At 42.9% G+C, this 24571-nt stretch overlaps 1 protein-coding gene across 5 annotated transcripts in view; it reads left to right on the top strand.

The window, feature by feature from the left end:
- The window catches only part of dip2bb (disco-interacting protein 2 homolog Bb), a 265832-nt gene that overhangs the window by 144411 nt on the left and 96850 nt on the right, over positions 1-24571 (top strand). For 4 of the 5 annotated variants that reach the window (XM_051925021.1, XM_028798568.2, XM_051925022.1 and 1 more), the window contains 5 exons: positions 3242-3364; positions 7870-7995; positions 19601-19819; positions 20236-20379; positions 20617-20736. In XM_051925021.1, the coding sequence (XP_051780981.1) occupies positions 3242-3364; positions 7870-7995; positions 19601-19819; positions 20236-20379; positions 20617-20736 (732 nt within the window). The remainder of the gene's footprint in view (positions 1-3241; positions 3365-7869; positions 7996-19600; positions 19820-20235; positions 20380-20616; positions 20737-24571) is intronic. The other variant, XM_051925024.1, reaches the window with a different exon arrangement.

Here is a 24571-nt window from a genome sequence, read left to right as displayed (position 1 = left end):
ATCCTGGTGGCTTTTTTATTTTGGGTTGGGGGGGTAGGCTGGATTTTGGTTTGTAACAGTGGTTGGGGGGCTCAGTTTCAGATTTTTTTTTATGCAGTCCTGATGACTTTTTCTTTGGGAGTAGTTATGTGGGGCAGAGTTTCAGTAAGAGGCTGGCTTTCACTTTTCTTCTGGTGGGGTTTTCTACTTTTGCGGTGCAGGATAGGTGGGACAGGATTGAAACTTTTTCGCAGGCCTTTTTCCTCCTTTACTTGTGGGGTGGGCACTGTGACTGGCGGGGTTGCACCCTTTTCTGTAGGTTCTGTCATTCCTTGACTGCTAGGGTATGACGCTGTAGGTTCTATATATTTTTTTTTTTTTTTTACAGACTTGTTTGCTTTTCTGCTTTTAAGAGGGGATGGATTTTGATGTAAAATGTTGAGGGGGGGCTCAGTTTTAATTTTTCCTGCAGGCCAGGTGTCTGTTCTGCTTCTTGGAGTGGGGAATGTGGGATTGGCTTTCAAATTTTTTCCACATTTGTTTTTGGTTCTTGGGCATGTCGGTGCACTCTGACTGGCAGGGTACAGTGGTGCCTCTACTTTGACGCTTTATGTGCTGGCCCCCCCCTCCCCAAGACATGTGACTATTTTCCTTTGGGAAGGTCTGGGTTTTGGTTTGTACGGCTACTCAGTTTTTTTTTTCCTAACTCTGTGAGATGAACTTTCACATTTTCTTAACGGAATTTTGATTCTTGTACATGTGGGGGGCGCCACGGCTAGGTGGGTTTCATCCATTTCTCCAGTCACTCTGAGGCATGGTGGTCTTTAGGCTGGCTTTACTTTCTTTCCCTGCACTTTTGTTGGATTGTCTACTTTGTGAGAGGCTGAGTTTGACCTTTTTTTGCCCGCCCAGTAGCTCTACTACATATTATAGTGAGGGTCTTTCACCTTCTTTGCAGGTCTGGTGACTTATTTAGTAGTTTGGGTAGGGGCATTTTATATATTTTTTTGCAGGCTAGCCCTTCTGGATTGTTTTGAGGGGCAAATGGATTTTAAGGTTTATTCCACTTGGCGGGGGGGGCTGGTGTGGGGTCGCAGGCAGTGAGTCACCTTTGTGTCATTAGGTTTAGAGGGCATTGACAAGTTTTCCAGGTTTATGATGCATTTGTGCTGGGGATTGAATGCTGAGATTACTTTATGTTACAAAAACGTGAAGTACAAAAAAGTACATTATGTGAATTTCCCCTTGGGATTAATAAAGCTATCTATCTATCTATCTATCTATCTATCTATCTATCTATCTATCTATCTATCTATCTATCTATCTATCTATCTATAGTGCCTTTCATATATCTATCTATCTATCTATCTATCTATCTATCTATCTATCTATCTATCTATTATATAGTGCCTTTCACTTCTATCTATCTATCTATCTATCTATCTATCTATCTATCTATCTATCTATCTATCATATAGTGCCTTTCATATCTCTATCTATCTATCTATCTATCTATCTATCTATCTATCTATCTATCTATCTATCTATCTATAGTGCCTTTCATCTATCTATCTATCTATCTATCTATCTATCTATCTATCTATCTATCTATCTATCTATCTATCTATCTATTATATAGTGCCTTTCATAGCTCTATCTATCTATCTATCTATCTATCTATCTATCTATCTATCTATCTATCTATCTATCTATCTATCTATAGTGCCTTTCATATCTCTATCTATCTATCTATCTATCTATCTATCTATCTATCTATCTATCTATCTATCTATCTATAGTGCCTTTCATATATCTATCTGTCTGTCTGTCTGTCTGTCTGTCTGTCTGTCTGTCTGTCTGTCTGTCTATCTATCTATTATATAGTGCCTTTCATCTATCTATCTATCTATCTATCTATCTATCTATCTATCTATCTATCTATCTATCTATCTATCTATCATATAGTGCCTTCTATCTATCTATCTATCTATCTATCTATCTATCTATCTATCTATCTATCTATCTATAGTGCCTTTCATATCTCTATCTATCTATCTATCTATCTATCTATCTATCTATCGTGCCTTTCATCTATCTATCTATCTATCTATCTATCTATCTATCTATCTATCTATCTATCTATCTATCTATCTATCTATCTATCTATTATATAGTGCCTTTCATCTATCTATCTATCTATCTATCTATCTATCTATCTATCTATCTATCTATCTATCTATCTATCTATCTATCTATTATAGTGCCTTTCATCCATCTATCTATCTATCTATCTATCTATCTATCTATCTATCTATCTATCTATCTATCTATCTATCTATCTATCTATCTATCTATCTATCTATTATATAGTGCCTTTCATATCTCTATGTATCCATCTATCTATTATATAGTGCCTTTCACAGCTATCTATCTATCTATCTATCTATCTATCTATCTATCTATCTATCTATCTATTATATAGTGCCTTTCATATCTCTATCTATCTATCTACTTTGTTCTTGGCGTTCATCAGTTCTCATAAATGGGGGGATTTTTTCTTTTTTTCTTGGTTGTCTTCTGCTGATAGGGTTCTGCATTTTATGCTTGAGATTGTATTAACTTCATCATTTTTTATTTTAGGGGTACAAGATACCAATTAGAGGTTATTGTATTTCTGGGGAGCAGATGGTTTGTGATGCACGGCACACATTGGCTCGTCCAGGCCATACTGGGTTTATCTTTGTGGGATGGGGCAGGGACTGGAGGGCAGCTCGGGGACAAGATTGTTTGCTGCCAACCTGCTAATTCACATGATCTGGTGGTCACACTGGAGTGTGAGGAGGGCCGGCGAGGCACCAGAGTTGTCCTGTCAGGTTAGGAAAGGAGCCGCAGAGGGAGCCGGTGGTCACTTGATTTTCTGATCCTTCCCATCAGGCTCTTAACTGACTTCAGTTCCAGTTAGTGCCAGGAAGGGTGCCGATGGCAGGACAAAGCTTGGCTTTGTTTCCTTTCTGTCGTTTATTTTCAAGCCTCGTGTCCTGTTAGTGCCCTTCTGCTTCGGCTCAGTCACATGGGATGACCCTGACAAGAGGCACACTTGCTGCTGCTTGTGGCCAGACCATTCAATGGACTCTTAGTGCAGCAGGATGCTTCCCCAACTGTCTTACAGATGTTACTAGATGGCCGCCTTGAGTAGGTTGCTACATCACCTTCCCAAACTGCCAGCTGCAATAACTTTTCCCTCTCTTTCTCTGTAACTCAGGTGTAGATCCTGCTCTGCAGACGGAACACAGAAACCAGACTTCCACTCCTGCACCAGCATCTTCGTCTTCCAAGTACCACCGTGCCCGGTCTGGGGGCACCCGGGATGAACGCTACAGATCAGGTAAGGCACACAGCATGCATTTAGAATGGCACAGGACCACTCGTGTGGAAAGGGAAGTAGGGGAAGGTGTGACAGGCAGCTTGGTTTCCGGTGATAGGGTGGCATTGCAGGCTTTTGTGGGTAGTGACAAGCAAGCGCTTGAACTTGTTGTGACTGTTTACCAGTCTCGCATCTTTTAATGTTCATTCCAGTCGTGCTTAACTCGGGATCCTTCAATGTGCTTTTTTCTGCCATGCCACGGCTAAATGCCTTCATACTTAACTTTTTTACTTTCTTGTATAAAAAGTATAGGGAAAGTATTGGAATCCTTCAAAAATTCCATTTCGAGATTTTGATGAATCTAAACGTTTTAGACCTCCCCGAGTCTGGAAATATCATTTTTGGAATTACATTTCTGTGCCTGTCTGTGTGTGTAAACACGATAACTTGAGTGTGCTTTCACTTTGGTCAACCAAATTTTGCATACAAGTATTAGATACAAAACGTAGATTTCTATCAACTTTTGAACTATTTTCACTAACCGAAATTGGCACTTTTTTATTCATGCCGCTGCAGAGTCCAATTTATTCAACTTTTATAATTTGATTTGTTGTTGATGGTTCTGTAATGTACATACATTACTCCTCAAATATCAATCCCCATATCTGAGTATATGAGAAAGTCCAGGGGAGACCACTCCCGATTTTTCTTTTGGATTTGTAGTCCATGGGACTCAAGTGCTGCCATGCAGCGGATGACGACTCCGCACCACACCAGTTCTGATGTTTGACAGGCCTGACCCCATTGGCTGTCCGACGGTTTTGACTCTTCTGGGGCTGGGGGCTCCCGAGAGCTTTACCCCAATCCCCTTCATAATGCAAGCAGCCATGATATATGGGCGACTGCAGCAGAGCTACTCCAGAGGAGAGCAGAAAGGAGTCCTGTTTGTCGTCTCAGAGATGCGTTTTATGGTACAGAGTTTTTTTTATTTATTTTTTTTTTTTTTATGGTAGCTGGAGTTGCCAATCTTGCCACCAAACCCCCATGATTTCCCTGCAAGTTGGAGGACCGCATGCAGGGCCAAAATGCAGTTTAACGTCATACCCATGAACCAAGTCCTGCCTGAGGGGGTGCGGGTATAGGGGTTGCCAGCCGGGGATCCTGAGCTGTTTCGTCATGTGGGTGGGTACTGCAACGCGCTGTACCAGTGCCTGCTCCCCAGCCTGACCTGACGTAGGTCCATGTGTGATGTCAAGTCTTCCTCTTTGCGCAGAATGATGAGTGTTACAGACATGGCTGCCCTGTAAAAGAGGATCACTTGCTTTGTTCTACACACCACCAACAGCAAGTGATGGATCATGAAATACGCTGGGCTGTCGCTCACCCTGTGCTGGATTAGTGCACCACACACACACCCCAAGTGTGTAACTTCTCATATGCACCCTCTGAGGCCTATTCCCTCATCAGAGCTTCGACTTGTGCTGTCTCACTGGTAATTGTACTGGGGCTGATAGATCAATCAGTGGTACTTTATTTGTGCCAAGAGGGAAATTTCAAATACAGAGAAGAATGATAATAAAGAAGAAAATGTCTGACTTGGCTAAAGATCAGAGAACAGTCCCAGTGAGGCAGACGTATTGCTGTTGGTACAAAGGAGCCCCAGTAGCGTTTCTTGACACACTTCTACTGAATAATTTTTTGGTTAAACGTCCTCAGTGCCTGTGGGTGAGAGAGAGGATGTGCAGCATTGTTCATAATGGCACTGTTTAGTCTTCATTCGCTCTGCTCCACTACTACCTCCAGCAGGTCCAGAAGACTTTCCATAACTGAACCTGCCTTCTTCATCAGTTTATTGATTCGGTGGGCCCCCTTTCAAGTGATGTTACCATCCCAGCACACCACACAGATTTGTAGAACATGCAAATGATGTCATTCCTTACATTTAAAGGAGCACAGTCTCCTAAAAAATAAAAAATAAGATTCTGCTCTGCACTTTTTATTTCCGCACTTCTCAGGCTACATCCCGTCTGTGATGTTTGTGTTTTTTTTTTGTTTTTTTTGCTGGTTGTCCATACTACACTGGCTTTTTTAAACCCTCGGTGAAAATGGAGACTTTTGAAAATGCACTCCATAGCCTGTATATTTTTTTGCAAAACGCAGACTTAAGTGTTGTAGCATGGATAAGTGAAAATGAAGAGTTTTGACAACACGGACTCTAATTGTGCTCTCTGATTGGTTTGTGCTTATTACGTGGCCCTCCTCTACTCATTCCCTGATTGGTCACTCTTGACGAAAGCAAACTGTATTCCAACGTAGCGGACACAGAGGAGATGCTTTTCATGGAACTTGCCTGTAGGCCTCTAAATTGCATTGTGTACAGTTGGAATGCTGCATACGTGTGCAAAAGGCAAATAATTCACTGATCGCTCTGTGACGGTGCAGGTCCGGCTCCTAGCTCCCTCTTCCAATTTTGGGAGCCTCTTGAACCCCAACCCCATCGGTAATGTAACTGGATGAGCTGGCAGATGAGGACAAATCACACTGGTGTAGAAGTGTTAGTGCTTTTATTAAAAACAATCAAAACTAAAGTGTGTAAATAAAGTTCAATGCACAAAGTTAATAAATCAATAATCCATTAAAGCCACAAGTGACAAGTGGAGGTTAAAATAATTCCATTACCAAAAAAACGAGGTTAAAATTAACAGGCTGGAAGTCGTTCCTTTTTAAACACCCGGTGCCGCCGCCTTTTAATTGGCGGCTCCCCTGTGTGGTATAGCGGGTCCGCGGCTTCAAAAGAATGACCAGTTTTAAATTATCCAAATTGCCGCGAGGGTGCGATCGTTCAGTTGCTTCATCGGCTTCCTGTGGTGTGTGATTAAGACACTGCGCCCATTGAGCCGTATAAGAACTAGCTGGCACATTAAAAGGGGGAGACGAAAAAGAGAGAGCAGAGGTTAGAGGAGGAAGAAGAAGAAGGCGGCTGAGAGCCGGAGCGAGAGCAGGTTCGCTAGAAAGCAGGCTGCTGGAAGAAGAGCCCCTGAGGTGGAGCTTGTGGCCGACACTCTGTAGAGGGGCAGTTGGAAGCAGTCGTACCAGCTGAACAGTCACGAGAAGCTGGAGTGATCGGTAGTGATGACGACTCCTTGCAGAAGGTAACAGGAGTCAGGGAGGCTGATCCCTTGCATGAGCGCCCTGGCCTTTGGGGGAACTCGAGTCTTGGTCCGGCGGAAGTTTTATATAGCCAGGGGATGGAAGGCTACCGGACCAGGCCAGAAGGTCAGCTGCACCTGCGGTGATAGAGCAACTCCCCTGCTGCAAGGCCCATATGGGATGAGCAGGGGAGCCGCTAATTAGAAGGAGAAGGCACCAGATATTTTTCTGAAATAAGTTTGAAGTACGAGGCACCACTGAACAGATTATACTAATTACTAAATACAGAACTGGTACACATAAAAATGCAGGTTTGTTAAAACACATGGAGAGCAACATAGAAACTGTTTAAACATAAATAGAGTACAATATCCGTCCATTATTTAATTGCCGAACTATGACCAGTTAACAACGGAGGAGATTAAAATCATTGAAAAGAAAGTCAAAAACAAAGTCATTGTCTGGGAGGTCTCAGCCAACTGGCCTTCTACCTCAGCAAGGCGGTCTTTATTCCTCCCCTGAAAGAGTCCATTTGTCTCTTCTCTGGCGTTCGCTCTGGTTTTCATCCACTTGTCCTCCCTGAGATGGTGGTGGCGGGACTCGAACTCAAGGATTTCACGGCATGCCGTGCTGGAGAAGTTCTTTCAACAAAGCAGTCATCTGAGTCTCTAACTGCGAGGGTTTCCTCTAATGTAACGACTAACTATCTCCGTCTGCTTCCGCACCGCTTGCTTGTATGGTTACATTCATTCCTGCCCCTCATCAAATTCTGGTCATATGTCTGCTCTGGAATTCACTCAGTGCCAGATCCAATTACAGAGGGTGGTATGGAGTCCTAAATTGAAGAATCTGGTGGCCAGTTTTGCTTGGTCAGTAGTGTTAAATGCTGAGTTGTAGTCTAGAAACAGGACAGTGGCATAGCAGTCCAGATGTGTCATGATAGCATGAAGTCTAAGGGATATGGCATCCTGTATTGACTGGTTGTGACGATATGCCCACTGGAAGTGCCCAGGACTATCCGGAATATTCTTTTTAACGTGTCCCACCACCAAGTCTCTCAGAGCATGTCAATACAACGGGAGTGAGTGCCACCAGTCTGTGCTCATTCAGACTGTCCATTTTTGTTTTTCTTATAATTGTGATCTTTCTGAAGCAGGCAGGCACCACAGACTCCTCTCAGTGAACTATTGAAAGATGTCATTGAAGATGTCACCTGATTGGTTGCTACAGGTTTTCATAGCACGCTGTGAAATGCCATCCATGCTGCTAAAGAAAGGGATGACACCCCTGTCATTGTTACCTGGGTTACAGGGTCTGTCCTGGGCAGACATCTCTCTGTTGGACGCTGACCATTTTTATCTTCCTTTTCTTTTCAGATATTCACACAGAAGCAGTGCAGGCAGCCTTGGCAAAGCACAAGGAGCAGAAGATGGCGCTGCCCATGCCCACCAAAAGGCGCTCAACTTTCGTGCAGTCACCCATCGATGCTTGCACCCCTCCAGGTTGGTGAACTGGCGTGCGAGTCCCCTTCCTTGAGTGGGGTGAGGGACTGAGGGAGACGGTGGTGCTGAAGGCGTGCTGCCAAGTGGCACGCCATGTTAGAGAGGCAGAAGTCCCTAGGGGAAATATAGTGCATTTTGAAAGTCTTCACCACTTGAATGAATGTATTAAAGCTCGTGATTGTGTCACTGGTCTACACAGCATGGTCAGTGTCCTAGAAATTTGTTTAACTCTTCAGTAGGAGTTTTTAAAAGTTAAGACTTCATTTGTGAAAGTGCATGCCAGTTGGTACACTAACACTTTTTTTCAGACTGCAAGTTGGACTGGTATTTAACTTCTCATGACACATCACCAACAAACCAATCCCAGGTGATGCCAAACCACAACAACCTTTTCAACCAATATGGTTTACAAAGTAATTTTTGTTGGTTGAGGAACAAATACCTGTCTTGTCCCAGCTGCCCCAGTGCCGTTCTTTAAAATAGCTGAATGATTCTAATTGTTACGCACATAATTCATAAAGTTTCTAACCTTTAGCATGTACGGTCAATCCTTAGCGTGGCCTGAATTGTAGCACTCAAGTCCCCAGGTTGTTTTGGACATAAGAACGTAAGAAATGTGATAAATGAGGGGAGACCATTCAGTTAATTTGTCGTTCTTTTGTTTAGCTAATAGCTCAGCTTTCCCATGGGATTTGCCTCTTGGTCTTACCCATCAGTCTTTGCTGAATAGTTCAGACTCTTCAAGGTGGTTGCACAGCAAGTCTTGGAAGCCTGGTAGTCACAGGCTTTGCTTGAATTTAGCCATTCTTGTGGAACTCTTTGTGTTTTGAGTTGTTATCCTGAAGGTCACGTTACATTACGTGACTTTTGGTGCAATTTTCAGTCAGAGACTTCATTTACATAATCTTAACTGAGTTGGGGCGGGCGTCGCCATGTACACCCATGTTGGCCACTTTTCTAGTCTGACATACTTGGTGAGGCTCCGCCCAACTCGCCCTGATGGGTGCATGTGAGCTGACAACCAGTGAGCACTTGGCCAGATGTACAATGCATACAATGCAGCAGTGAGGAGTAAGAAAAGTGTGAGTTTTGGACCTCGCACAGAGAAGAGAGGCCCACTTACCTGATGTTTTTTTTTTTTTCTCCCAGGACAGAATTGGGGGGGGGGAAAAAAGTGGGTGGGGGGCTGTGGCCACAACTGGTCTCACCGTTGTAATAAAGCTAAGTGACTAGAAGGTGTGTAATGATAGATAGATAGATAGATAGATAGATAGATAGATAGATACTTTATTAATCCCAAGGGGAAATTCACATACTCCAGCAGCAGCATACTGATACAAAAAACAATATTAAAGAGTAATAAAAATGCAGGTAAAAACAGACAATAACTTTGAATAATGTTAACGTTTACATCCCCCCCCCCCCCCCCCCCCCGGGTGGAATTGAAGAGTCGCATAGTTTGGGGGAGGAACGATCTCCTCAGTCTGTCAGTGGAGCAGGACGGTGACAGCAGTCTGTCGCTGAAGCTGCTCTTCTGTCTGGAGATGATACTGTTTAGTGGATGCAGTGGATTCTCCATAATTGATAGGAGCCTGCTGAGCGCCCGTTGCTCTGCCACGGATGTCAAGCTATCCAGCACCATGCCAACAATAGAGCCTGCCTTCCTCACCAGTTTGTCCAGGCGTGAGGCATCCTTCTTCTTAATGCTGCCTCCCCAGCACACCACCGCATAGAAGAGAGGGTTAACCTCCATAATATATACTGTTAATTTTTTTCGTTCAATCAACTTCTTATTCTCATCCTAAACAGCAGCCATCCTCATTCCTTAAAGTAGAATGTTGCTTTACTGTCTGCGTGGTGGCAGGAGGGTGATTGGTCCAGCTTGGTAGACATCACATCAATGGCACTGATTAAATAACTCCCACTTTAAGGGAGTATAACGCACTCTGTCAGAACTCTCCACAATGAAGGGTGTTATGGCAGAGCCTAAATAGACAAATAAAGACCAGAAAATGAAGCAAGGTCAAAGATCAAAGCCAGTCTCTTTACAGAGAGAACGGAGAGAAATCAAAAATAACAAAATAGAAAACCGTTAAGCAAACGCCTTGTAAAAACGGACTCGAAACTTAAATCTAGAATATAAACGCCTCTCACTTTGAGAGCATATTTAATCCGAACACAGGTAATGAAATACGTGTCATGCCGATATGCAATTTGTTGCGCTACTTATGTCATCCATTGCATTGCATTTAGCCACACCCCTAGCAACTGGGACTAGCATCTGGACAACCGATTTACAAAATGGTGGCAGACATTATAAAGTAAAATGATAACATGGTAAATAAAGCGCCTAACAAAAAATAAAATACATCTTTACCTCTAAACAGAGAATAGTTAACAGAAACTGAGCTCTAAAGTAGTTCATGGAAAAAAAAAAAAAAAAAAACCATTCTAAAAGAATATCATTGTAGCGAGTTCCTCTAAACGTAAGATCAGGAGCCCGGCACACATGAGAACCTCCTACTCTTAGACCAGGGGTCTCCAACCTTTCCCCCCCAAGAGAGCTACTCATGTTTTCTAACATGTTTTCGAGAGCTACTTTTACAAAATGAACATGGCCGACAGCTACTCCTGTTTTCTAATGTTTATTCTCGTAGCTTATTTCAACCCACACAAACTGAATAAGCTTGTTTTGCTTGAACATTTACAAAATGTCGGTGTCCACAATTCACATTTGGCATTAAAACATCACAAAAAAATATTGAGTTCACCTGCAAGTGCATTTTCTAGTGTATCTCACACTATTGAATTAAAACATGAATGCTGTCAAAACAGAACAATGCAATTCCAAATGCACAGATCCGACTTATTCATTTGTCATTTTGTTCCATGTCACTGTGTCACTTTATTCACATGTCCAGTTGCATGTGTGACGTGTTTTTTAGTTATTCAGATGACTGGCACTGAGGTGTATGGTGGAGTGGAGCCACTGAGGTTCACTCTTCTGGAGTCATTTGAATGTTCATCTGTCTGTCAGTCTTGTTCTGAACTTTAACTTCATGACATTCACGTCAGACTCACAGAGGTATGGAGACCCAAACAAAGCAGACATTTTCAGAGCTGCTTGGTGAAGATTCTTATAGTTATCTGGCTCTACTAAGCTCCAGAAATGCTGTTGAGACTTTAACTACACATTATTTTGAAGGTTTACTAATGTATAATATATAAAATCCAATGTCTGTCTGCTTTTCACGAGAGAACTACTTAACGGATTTAGATCAGGTTTTTTTTTTCTATAATTTGCTTGAACATTCCGGTTGATTTTGCGCCTTCTGTCATTTCGCTATGTATCATAGTTCGCTTGTGGTACCGATTTATTAACGCGAAATTGAGAAACACACAGTGAACTGAAATGTGGGGCCTTCCACTCGCCAGCTTCAGGGTGTGTTCCTTAACTCCGCTTAGCTAGCGAACGAGAGAACAATTGAATTGAATTGAACTTTGATATTTAAAATAAAGTGTTACTTAGGTCTTTGAGGAGTTAGAGTCCGGATATTCTCTTTAAGTGTATGCCACATTGAAAAGATAGATTGCAATTCAGATTGTGGATCGTGATGTGATTTTTTGGAAAGATCACCCACCCCTAATTTGACTAATCAAGTTTTCAAATTTAAGTAGGATTCATTAACCCTTTGGTGAGCTACTTGGAAAGGGGCTGCGAGCTACCGGTAGCTCGCAAGCGACGTGTTGGAGACCCCTGTCTTAGAGAGAGACTAATTATATCAGGTACGGAAATAGACAGAACCTTAGCCCTAATTTGATTCTCTTTGATGGAGGTGTCCTTTATGTATTGCAACAAATAACCACCAGACCAATGAAGTAAATTAAACACACGAGTATATATTATGAGAACCCAAACAGAACTGTAAACATATTCCCTTTAGACAATCCTACCCAAAAAAGTGAACAAATAAACAGATACTATTTAATATAACCATACTCCGAACCCCCCTTTATAATGCATTACCCAGAAAAATGTCAAAGACGAAAAAGAAATGAGACAAATAAAGAAATATGAGTACTTACAGACAGCACAAGAATATTCACAGCACATACATATATACAGTAATCCCTCCTCCATCGCGGGGGTTGCGTTCCAGAGCCACCCGCGAAATAAGAAAATCCGCGAAGTAGAAATCATATGTTTATATGGTTATTTTTATATTTTCATGCTTGGGTCACAGATTTGCGCAGAAACACAGGAGGTTGTAGAGAGACAGGAACGTTATTCAAACACTGCAAACAAACATTTGTCTCTTTTTCAAAAGTTTAAACTGTGCTCCATGACAAGACAGAGATGACAGTTCCATCTCACAATTAAAAGAATGCAAACATATCTTCCTCTTCAAAGGAGTGCGCGTCAGGAGCAGAGCATGTCAGAGAGAGAGAGAGAAAAGCAAACAAATCAATAGGGCTGTTTGGATTTTAAATATGCGAAGCACCGCGGCACAAAGCTGTTGAAGGCGGCAGCTCACACCCCCTCCGTCAGGAGCAGGGAGAGAGATAGAGAGAGACAGAGTTTGTTTTTCAATCAAAAATCAATACGTGCCCTTCGAGCTTTTAAGTATGCGAAGCACCGTGCAGCATGTCGTTTCAGGAAGCAGCTGCACAAAAGATAGCAACGTGAAGATAATCTTTCAGCATTTTTAGACGAGCGTCCGTATCGTCTAGGTGTGCGAACAGCCCCCCTGCTCAATCCCCCTACGTCAGGATCAGAGAAAGTCAGCGCAAGAGAGAGAGAAAAGTAAGCCAGGGTAGCTTCTCAGCCATCTGCCAATAGCGTCCCTTGTATGAAATCAACTGGGCAAAGCAACTGAGGAAGCATGTACCAGAAATTAAAAGACCCATTGTCCGCAGAAATCCACGAACCAGCAAAAAATCTGCGATATATATTTAAATATGCTTACATATAAAATCCGCGATGGAGTGAAGTCGCGAAAGGCGAAGCGCGATATAGCGAGGGATCACTGTACACATATGTATATACACACAGATATAAATGAAACATACACCCCATACATATTCCCCAGTCCCTTTTCGATGAAACTTTTTTTGGGGCTTTGGATCCGACTGGACTGGGTATTTCGCTGTTAAATCGAGCGCACTGGTTAAATATGCCACTGTCACGTTTGCCCTCTACAGATATAAAGGGAGCATTCTCACTGGCTTGGAGATGAGTCTTATCTTGGTTGCCGAAGTCCACCTCACCTGGGGTTAACATCCCCAATAAAAGGCAGCGCTGTGCGCACCGATGTCCTCCCCTGGTCAGCCAGCACACGTTTTTGCATGCGCCCAAACCAATCTAGATACGAAGCATTTCGTGCCTTACGGATCGCTCCCTTTTTATTCCTCTTTCCCAGCTCCTTCTCCTCTCCTTTGTCAAAATGCACGCCTCCTTGACTTTTTTGTCCAGTCGGTTCCTCCACTAGCACGTTTATGCAGGGACCCACAGGTGTGATTTGGCCCCCTGTTCCCCTTAAAGAGAGATCCTTAAAACACTTAATCCCTTGGACATATATACTAAGGGGCAGAAACAAAGCACATGTGTATACATATGTAGCAACGGTTACACCATGTGAACAAAACCCTGGGTAGTCCAGAACATAATTTTAATAATAGTCACATTCATATAAGGGTATATCAGGCAAGATGATTTGTTTTTGGTATTAAATAAAATGGAGCTCTTCATTTAAATCCATTCTGGTTTATCATGGTGCCAGAGAGTGGTGACGTTGTGCCTGCTGGTCCAACATGCAAGTGAAAACTTGACTGTTTTTTTCTGTTGCTAGTCGTCCCATTGTCGAATGCGAGCTGTGCTTAAGACATCTGAGGTAGCAGAGATGCTGGTGAGCCGCCTTGACAGGAACGAAAACGTGTTGTGCCCCCGTTCAGTCTGTCGGTGATAGTCTCGTCATGCCAACACAGCATCGTTGCTTTGCAGTGGCGGATGGGTCAGCTCGGTCCAGAGTCTTGTGTCTCAAGTATAGCAGACTAGCCGCCAACCTTCCAGTCCACATCATGATGTTGTCATACCAGCATATTCCTGGTCTTCCACTCTCTCTGACCCCTTCCTCATGACCTGTCCTTGCTCTACACGGATGTCTCATCTAGTGCTGGGCGGTATGACCAAAATTCTATATCACTGTGTTTTTCAAAATAATCCCGGTTTCACGGTATTCGACTGTATTTTTTTCCCATGCGTGAGTGGATGTTAACCTCATTTTCCACTGCAATTACTGCAGTAGACTAGCTAAGCATTGTACATTGTGCAAAAAAACATTTTAATGTGCACACAAGTATCAATACAGGTTTGCATGGCCCCATAAAGTGATAGTTTTCAAGGGGGTGGCACTAATGAAGAGAAGGAATCACATTGCATGACAGTTATAGTCAAAATGTAGAACCTTTTTATTGAACAAATTTTGCAAACAACTTACTATAATTTTGACAACAAATTTTCAACCATCCAAAGAGGCATTTAGACTTAGTAAAATATCCAGAGGTGCTTGTCAAAAGTTGTATTGCACTGAACATGTCTTAGAAAAGGAGTAAATAGTAAATAGTTTTTGTAAACCATGATAACAATCTCTGTCCACTGACACGTTAGCTATATGGATTGTAATGGCGTTGGTTATCTCGATCCACCGCTTCTTCCTCTAGCAAACGTGTCTACAAGTGACGTCTGACTCAAGTGTCCTCTTAACTTTTTCAGTTTTACCTGAGGACATGGAGGGTGCCAATCTTACTTCCATACATTCATGATACTCCGAAGCATGTTTGCGGCTAAGGTGGTGCAGCAAATTGCTTGGGTTGACAACTTTAGGACGACAGCATTTGCAGTAAATAGTTTTTTGGTCCACATCCGACCTTTTAAAACTGAAGTACGAGGGCAATCCCAAAAGTAAGGTCTCCTATTTTTTTAGAAATACAAACAACCGTTTATTTTCTATAATGTTTACATCATTTTAAAGGTTAAAGACTTATTTATTTTTCTACATAATCGCCATTTCGGTCGATGCATTTTTGTAGACACTGTGGTAGTTTTAGAATGCCCATGTCATACCAGCTCGCCGCCATGTCCTTCAGGAAGCGTTGAACCTCATCTTTCACATCTTCGTCGGAGCAGAATCGCCTTCCGGACAAATGTTCTTTCAACTTAGGGAACTGGTGGTAGTCACTGGGTGCAAAGTCTGGACTATAGGGTGGGTGGGTGATGAAGTTCCAACCGCCAATCTTTACGCATGTTTTCCTCAACCTTCGCGACTGTCTCGTCGGAAATTGACTGTCTTCTGCACGAACTTCGCACTTGGCGGTAGCGTTCAATGGGAGCTCCATTTTCAAGGGCTGCCAAGCCAAGATTGAGCATCCCAGTGAAGCCGCACATGCTTGTTTGGGAGTTGAGGAAGCACCAATCACAACAGTGTGGCCAACAGCCGTACGAACAGTTTCTCTATGTCCCCACCACTTTGGAGACCTTATTTTTGGGATTGCCCTCGTATCTCCAGACAACAGACACGGCTCCTTTTTTTGGCAAAAGTTCTTCTGTGTCATCATGTTCAACTTTATCGTCTGCTACAGCTTCAGTTTTGGAATGTTCTCTGTCCATTTTCACTGCTCAATACCTCCATTAACCCATGTACTCCGTTGCATGCGTGTTTAGCGGTGTAGCAGTGAAAACGGTCCCCCCTTAAACAGTTTACTGCTGCACCATGTTCCAAACGTTGTTTAGACTATTTAAACCGGTGTTGCGGTATAAGAAAAATCCATATCATAACAAAAATAAATAACGGTTTTCGGTATGAACCGGTATGTCTCCCAGCACTAGTCTCATCATATGCTCGAAGTACCCGTAGCTTGTGGGTATTAATGTGACTCAATGGTTTGCTTTCCGTTCAAACACGGCCTGTAGATTTTCTCAGTGGTCATGAGCTTCATCCATGAGACTACATCCATTTGTTCTCAAAAGCCCGAATGCATCTCTCTTCTTCCTTCTTAATAGTCCAGGCCTCACATCCATATGTCAGTACTGGGTAGACAAAGGCTTTCATCAAGCACAGCTTCATGGTGGTGCCGACTGACTTCTTTTTCCATGTCCTTTTCAGCTTAACCATCAGTGCCACCCTCTGTGTCACATCACCCACACAGTCATCATCATTTGTTACTCTAATCTCCAAACACATGGAAGAGTTGTGTATTGATATTTAAATCTACTTCCCCTCTAACCAAAGCAGACAGTGCAGTCTTCCTCCTCTTTCTTTTTTCACCATATTGAAAAATGTTTCTGCAGTTCACCATAGTAAAGGCTTGACACTGGGAATTCTGGGAAGCAGCTTGGACTGCTGGGAGTGGACATTTGAGTGCTTTTTAATTTGTTATGAGAAAGTGTTACCACTTGCATAGTCAGGTTTTCTTGTTTTATACTGTTTCACTCTGTTTTTTTTTTTACTTTACACATTGAGAGTGCTGTTGTGTCATCGGCATGTTGTGTAGATGGAGTGACACTTAAATGACATATTTTTAATGGGCTAAAAGGTACTGGCAAGTGAAGACTTTCACAAGGTACTTACAGTTGTGGTGAAAAGTTTCCGTCTGCTCCTATAATGGATGTGTATGTCAGAGCAGTACTGGGCTTTCAGTGGTATCTGTAACTGTTCATTTTCTATGGCAGAATGATTGATCAACATGCATCTTTATTAGAAATTAAAACATTGGAAATTTAATGCACAAGTTTTCATGTATTGTGGGTTTTCCATGACCATCACAGGGGCAAAGTTATACATACAGGGTCGAAAATACCCATACATCTCCTTAGATCACTGATTCTTAACTGCTTTGGAGTCACGGAGCCCTTTTAAGAACCTGGTGAAAACTACGCACCCCCTTCCCCAGAAATATTCACATAAACACAGCTTTGCATGCATATAATGTACTTTATTTATTGAGATTTGATTGTCTTGTACATATGTGACATACACAAAGTATTGTTAAACTTTAAAGTAAACACTCCTTTGTTATGCAGAAAGTAATGGCCACTCATTGTAATTATGAAATACAATCCTCTTGTGCAAATTAAAGCAGATCTACTACTACTACGTTTTCTACTACCATTGCTCTAAATCAACAGTACCGGGCTGTATAGTGAATATAAATGTTAATTTCAATCTTTTGTTCTTTATTTCACCTTATACAATTTCTTGTATTAGGAATTTGGTAGTTTTCGCATACCCCTTGGGGTCAGAGCGCAGGGTCAGCCATTGTACAGCGCCCCTGGAGCAATTACAGGTTAAGGGCCTTGCTCAAGGGCCCAGCAGAGCAGTGGCCTTTTTGGCAGTGACGGGGATTTGAACCAGCAACTTTCGGGATACCAGCGCAGCTCCTTAGCCTCAGAGCCACCACTCCACCCCAATCTGACCCTCACAGACCCCCTGAAACCCATCTATGGACCCCCTTGGGTTCCACAGACTTCAGGTTAAGATCCCCTGCCTTAGATGATTAATGAAGTGGTGCTGGAATCTCCACAGTGTGTTTGAAGTTGGTGCCTGCTAACTGCTTGTTAGTGATCCTGATTGACACCATCTGGTGGCTTCTCTGTGTTACCTAGTCATCTGACGGCACTCGCTGGATTGGCCAGCTCTCATTACAATGGGGAAGTCTGAGGAACTCAGTGCAGACCTGAAAAAAAAGGATCATAGATTTACACAAGTTAGGGATGTGTCTTGGAGCCGTTTTCAAACAACTTCAGTTTCCACGATCATCTGCTCAATCATATGTTCATAAGTATAAGTTATTTAGTGCTGTAGTCACTTAGCCAAGTTCTGGAAGAAGACCCAAACTATCCCCTTTAGCTAAAATGGGTCCTGATGATCAGATGCAAACCAAGAATCACCAAGAAACTGGTCTGCCATGAACTGGGAGCTGCTGGAACACCAGTGTCACTGTTACACAGTCGAGCTAGGTTTACATTGCCATATGCTGAGGGGCCTCCATGCAAGAAAGAAGCCTTTGCTTCAAAACTGACACCTTCAAGCTTGACTCCATGAGCAAAGAAAAATCCTTCTGGAGGAGAAGTTTTCTGATCACATAAGACAAAGGTTGAGTTTTTCGTCCACAATGACCGGAGGTATGCTTGGAGGAGAAAACACCAAGGATACTGTGCCAGCTATTATGTGTGGTGGTGGTGGTGGTAACATCATGCTCTGGGACCGTTTTGCTGCCTGTGAAACTGGTGCATTGCACCAAGTGGATGGAATAATGAAGAAGGATGATTACATTGGAACTCTACAGCATCAGATCAAGCCATCAGCTAGAAGGTTGAAACTTAGACACAATTGGGTGTTCCAACAGAACACATCAAAGCTGCTTAATCAGGTGAACATGAAACATTTGGAATGGCTTTCCCAAAGTCCTGCTGAAAATATCTGAATGTTCATATTTGGTTGGACTCCACAATTGGTCAAATATTTGACCAGCATTCTGCCAGTCTGATCAAGGTGAAACATGCTAAGGGACATCTGATCCAATATTAGGTGCATTGTCAGTAGCCGTCCCACCTCAGAACAGGTCATCCACCTGACGCTAAGCATGTTTGGGCCCAGACTGTACATGAATGGGAGACCAACCAGGAGAAGCTTGGGTTGCTGCTGGAAGAGGTGTTGGTGAGGCCAGCAGGGGGGTGCTTACTCCTGTGGTCTGTGTATGGATTCCAACACCCCAGTTCAGTGATCAGGATACTGTGCTGTAAATATGCCACCATCCATCGAAAGAAACATAAAAACTGAGGTCCCAGCTCTCTGTGGCCATTAAAGATCCCTGGGTATCTTTCTAAAAGAATATGGTGTTTCCCGATGTCCTGGCTAAATTGTCTACCATGGCCTTGTCCATTCTTGCCCTCTAATCACCCCCTGTCTCTAATTGACTATCTATCTCTTTCATACCTTCACCACTTTATAACTAATGTGTGGTCAGCTGACTGGCACAAAAATGGCTGCCGTCACATCATCCAGGTGGGTGCTACACATTGGTGGTGGTTGCAATGGCTTCGTTCTTTCTATATAATATGCTCAGAGTGTAAGAAAATGGCTGTAGAAATGTAATTAATAAATTGTAAGTCTATATTCTGCCCCATATGTATACTTTTGACTCGGACTTGGTTTTGGAAAAACCACAATAAATTTAAACTTGTATGCTAAATTTCATTGTGGCACAAAAAAAGAACAGTTGTAGAAATCGCTGAAAGCCCAGCACCATCCTGACATGCATGTCCATTAGATGAGTGGATGGAAACTTTTCCTCACAACTGTACATCTGCGAGTCAGCTCCTTAGAGATAGCTGTCTGGACTTCTGGGATACGTGTATCATGATCAGAGTTGGCTTCAGACCCAGGGGATTAAGCCTTGGGCACCCACCGAAGCCGACGCACACCGACTTACCTCTGCCATTTTAAACCCTCCTGCGGGGTGGCTCGAAGATTGAGAGTCCCCTCCCGCTTGTGACTTCGGTTGTTGTGCTTAGTAACCCCCCCGCTCCCTCTTTCCTTCCGCACAGACACATCGTCGGCCTCAGAGGACGAGGGCTCCCTCCGGAGGCAGGCGGCCCTGACCGCAGCCATCACGCAGAGCCTTCAGAATACGGAGTCCTGGATCAACAAGTCTGTGCAGGGCTCCTCGACTTCATCGTCGGCCTCGTCGACGCTGTCGCACGGCGAGGGCAAATCCCAGCTGCAGATCAGCTCGCTGGCTGACGTCCTTGCGCACGCGCGGATAGGTATCGGCCTGCTTCTTCCTCTCTCCCTCCCTCTCTCTCTGTCTCTCTCTCTTTCTCGTTTTCACCATGTCAAGCCTATCGATGGTCCGGGGTGGAGGTTTTGGGCTCTTTTGACAGCTTTCTGGTGTGGAATGTGGGTGACTCGGGCTGTCGCCTTGAGCTTGGCCCACCATTTTTAACTTTTCCCTGGAGTTGTGATGCCACAGTGGTTTTCTGCTGCTCTCTCTCTCTCTCTCTCTCTCTCTCTCTCTCTCTCTCTCTCTCTCTCTCTATCTCTATCTCTGTCTTCCTCTCTTGTTTCTTTTTAGCTAGATGAGCATTAGCTTGCTTTCAATTATTTTTAAAACCCTCATCCCCCCCCCCCCCCCCCCCACACCCCTTCCCTAAAAATCCCCCTACCTTTCCTGCACCTCTAGAGACCCTGCCGGCTCCTCCCGATGTTACCACATGTTCCTCCTCCTCCTCTGACCGGACTTCCCGCATCGACCTTCCCCCCTCTGGACCTGTCAAGGGCATGAGTCGAGGGCTGAGCAAGACGAGCATCATGGAGACAGCGGATGGTAAGCAACTCTTCTGTGAATGGATGGGATGGGGTTGTAGAAGGTACTAGGAGTTTGGGAGAGTCTCGCCACCTGGGCTGTGAATGCCAGCCCTCTGTTCTGTACCTGTGTTGACCCTTTCTGGCCTGTTGGGTTTGGTCAAAGAGTGACCTGGACCTGCAGCAAGCCAAAATGGGGAGGGATATAGGAAATCGTCCTTGCAAAGGCCACACTAACTGACCTTTCTGTGAAACACAGGGGTGCCGGTGCACAGCAGAGTGTCTACAAAGATTCAGCAGCTCTTGAACACCCTGAAGAGACCAAAGCGGCCACCCCTGAAGGAGTTCTTTGTGGATGACTTCGAGGAGATTGTGGAAGGTAAGAGAGTCAGGATCGTTTGCTTGGCAAGGATGTTGTCTGACGGACATTTGATTGTATGGGAGAACTAGTATGCACAGAATTATTCAACTTAAAATTATATATCAAGCACATCTGTCTCATTTACAATTGTCCAAAATGTTTCCAGGGCAAGATCCAACCTGCGAACGTTGCATTCGAGCTCCTGCCTCACTGGGTCACATGTTTTGGGCCTGCACCAAATTAACATCATTCTGGACCAAAATCTTTAAATGCCTTTCAGACAGCCTTGGTGTCACAATCACTCCTAACCCATTAACAGTTGTGTTTGGTGGGCTCACGGAGGGGCTTAAAATGGAGAAGGACAAACAAACTGTTATTGCTTTTACTTCACTATTGTCACATAGACTTACTTTGCTCAACTGGAAGAATCCTAAGTCTCCTCTTTTAAGTTAGTGAGTAACTGATGTTTTATATTTGAAATGGGAAAAAATCAAATTCTCACGTAGAGGATCTGTGCAAAACTTTTTCAAAACCTGGCAGGATCTGATCAACAACATTTTAGAATAAGCATTTAAATTGAGGAAGTGGATTCTCTCCCGTCTTTTTTTTTTTTTTTAAACCCTATTTGTTTTTATTCATTTATTAACTCTTTCAGGGCAGATGTCGACTTTTGTCAAAATTCAGGGGTAGAGGACGGTAATCGGCTGTAAACTGCAGCAAAACTCGCTGTTGCGTTTTAGGTTGAAATGTTTTGCTAGAAGGAAAGGTAGCTTTGTTGAGTTGCCCTGCCTGTGCACAAGTAGCGATGAGCAAACAACCTCTAAAATGGAATGGACATCTGGCGAGACACCGAAAGTGCAAAGCAAAATACTCCGTGGACAAGGTTTTGCGAATTATCACTGAGTCGCGCTCTTGACCTATTGGACTCTGATTTTGATGCAAGTGATCCGGAGATTGAAAAAGAAAGTGAGGTACTGGCATCAGCTGATTGTGGTGCTGAACACATTTGTGTAGCTGATGCACCTACAGCAACGTTCACCTGGCAAGACCGCCACTTACGATGACAAGAGATACAAACCAGATTGCGTCGCACTGTGCCTGCCCCCTCTGCCTACCTGTTGTTCAAAGACAGCCATGCAGCTGGCCTACCATGCATTCCTGCTGGCCATCGAGACGCCAAACAGGAAATGACAGTAGCCACAGCACGCAGCAATAAACGTCTTATGTTGAGTTACAATACGTGTGAAACCATTGCTTTGTTTTTCAGAAAACTGAGTTTTTTGGAAAAAATATTCAGCCCTCAAAGAGATAAATTATCTATTTACTTATTTTTACTATCTTAAAGTTTACTCTGCTGGTCTAGCTCTCTTTCCCGTGGGTGGGTGTTGATTTGTTTCAAACCTAGTTTTGTAAAACTTGAATTATTTGTATGGAATGTTATTTGATTGAAATAATCAATAAAAAGCAAAAAAAAAAAGTTAAACAGTTAAAAAATTATTGTAAAACAAACATGGCTATCCCAAGATTAGCAATATTATGCAACCGTGTTGTTTAAAGTATCCAATAGCCATACTTGATTAAAAGTAGAGACACCTTCCTAAAAAGTGACTCGAGTCAAAGTAAAGTATGTGAGAGTCTGATGTTAAATGTTAGCGTTACAAGTTTTTCTCAAAAAACATGTAAAAAGCTTTGCATTTTTTGCCTTGAAAAATGGCATTTTTATTAAATCTCATCTTTTTTTTGTTTATTTCGCCATATACAATTTCTTGTATTAGGAATTTGTTAGTTTTTGCATACCCCTTGGGGTCAGAGCGCAGGGTCAGCCATTGTACAGCGCCCCCGGAGCAATTACAGGTTAAGGGTCCTTGCTCAAGGGCCCAGCAGAGTAGCATCTCTTTTTGGCAGTGACGGAGATTCAGACTGGCAACCTTCAGGATACCAGCACAGATCCTTAGCCTCAGAGCCACCACTCCGCCAACTTTATACTATACTTTGGCTTTGTACTGTAAAACGTGCAAAACACTAAAAGTGCAAAAAGTATAATAATATGACTAATAACAATACAAAATTAATAATAATGATGATGCTAATTCTGTATATGCTGACAAAATGTCTTTTGTGTGGTACATCTTTGAACGGGAGATCTGCTTAGGTGTACGGTCATTAACCCAACACTGTTCAGCCTAATGGTTCATCTCAACAACAATTCTTTCGATCACACCATCATCATCAAGAAATAACCAAGCAGAAGAGTGCATGTTTGCTGTCAACTTTCACCTTTATTTTGGCTACCCCACAAAATCAAAACGACATGGTGGGGGTTAATATGAATCAGAGTCAACAGAAGCTCAAACACAATCGAGCGTCACTTGCAGAGTCATCCGAATTGCTTTCGGTTTTGTTGTCTGTTTGAATGTCACTGCCTGAACAACAACACCATTTATTTCTTTAGCACATTTTCATACAAATTATGTCAATCAAAGTGCTTTACATGGAGAAAGAGAAAAAAGACAAATAAGAAAATAGAATTAGGGAACGCTAATTAACATAGAATAAAAGTAAGGTCCAATAGCCAGGGAGGACAAAATAAACTCCAGACGGCTGGAGAAAAAATATAAAATCTGCAGGGGTTCTGAGGCCATGAGACCACCCAGCCCCCTCTAGGCATTCTACCTGACATAAATGATCTCAATCAGTCCTCATTGTATTCAGGGTTCACATGGAAGAACTTGATGATGACGGTCATGTGGACTTCTGGCCTTTAATCCATCAATGGAGGGACATCACGGTGCTTTGATTGGGTGGTGGTGGCGCAGATTGACACCACAGAAAACCGGAAAAAGAACAGAAGAGAAAGTAGGAGTTAGTACGGATTACGGAGCCATCAGGAATGATATTGATAATTAAATGCATATTTTCCCCTTGGGATTAATAAAGTATCTATCAATCAATCAATCAATCACAAACAAACAAACAGATTAAACTAAGATGAATCTCTGAGAAAGCCATGTTAAAGTAATGTGTTTTAAAGTGCTCCACTGTGTTAGCCTGGCAAATTCCTGTTGGCAAGCTATTCAGATTTGAGGTGCATAACAGCAGAAGGCCGCCTTACCACTTCTTTTAAGTTTAGCTCAGGGAATAATAAGCAGACCCTCATTTGAAGATCTAAGGTTACGATTTGGAGTGTAAGGTGAGAGGCATTCTGAAATACAGGATAGAGCAGATTATTTAAGGCTTTGTAAACCATAAGCAGGATTTTAAAGTCAATTCCAAGAAGACAGATTTACCTTGCCATTGCTGCTGATGAGAGGCTCCTCAACATGCTCATCTCACTGTCAAGAGTATGCAACACCTGGGCTGCTGAAAAATGTTTCTTATGAGATGCCATTATGAGGCTAGGAGAAGATGCGGTTACACCGTTGCCCGGTTGGGCCTGTCGCTTACGTAAGACATGCTTATATAGTTGCCTGAGTAATACTCAGGACTAACGCTGTTAGTACTTTTACAACCCGAATAATCCTCAGGCCTAATGCTTACGCGAGACGTGTCTATGCAGACTCAGGTCTAACTCTTAACACTGTTTTCACAGTCCGAGTGGCGCACGGGTCTAATGTATAAAAAGAACATGTCAGTTTTATGCAAGTCAAAAGTTCTTACAGACTTAAAAATAATTCAAAATTCCGCCTTTGTGATTTGTGTTATAATGGCTAAAGCATTGAGTCAAGTAGCTGCAATTTGAATAGGTAACATTCAGTGGGAGCAGACATCTTAATGACTGTGTCTTAGTACAGTGGGGTAGGCATATGCAGGCTTCTCCTGCCTTAAGAAGGAGCTAATCCATTCCTGAAATCTC

Source organism: Erpetoichthys calabaricus, chromosome 3 (genome assembly GCF_900747795.2).
Source record: "Erpetoichthys calabaricus chromosome 3, fErpCal1.3, whole genome shotgun sequence".
NCBI classification, from domain to species: Eukaryota; Metazoa; Chordata; class Cladistia; order Polypteriformes; family Polypteridae; genus Erpetoichthys; species Erpetoichthys calabaricus.
Note: the sequence above shows the minus strand (reverse complement) of the source record. Positions and strands in the feature narration are given on the sequence as shown.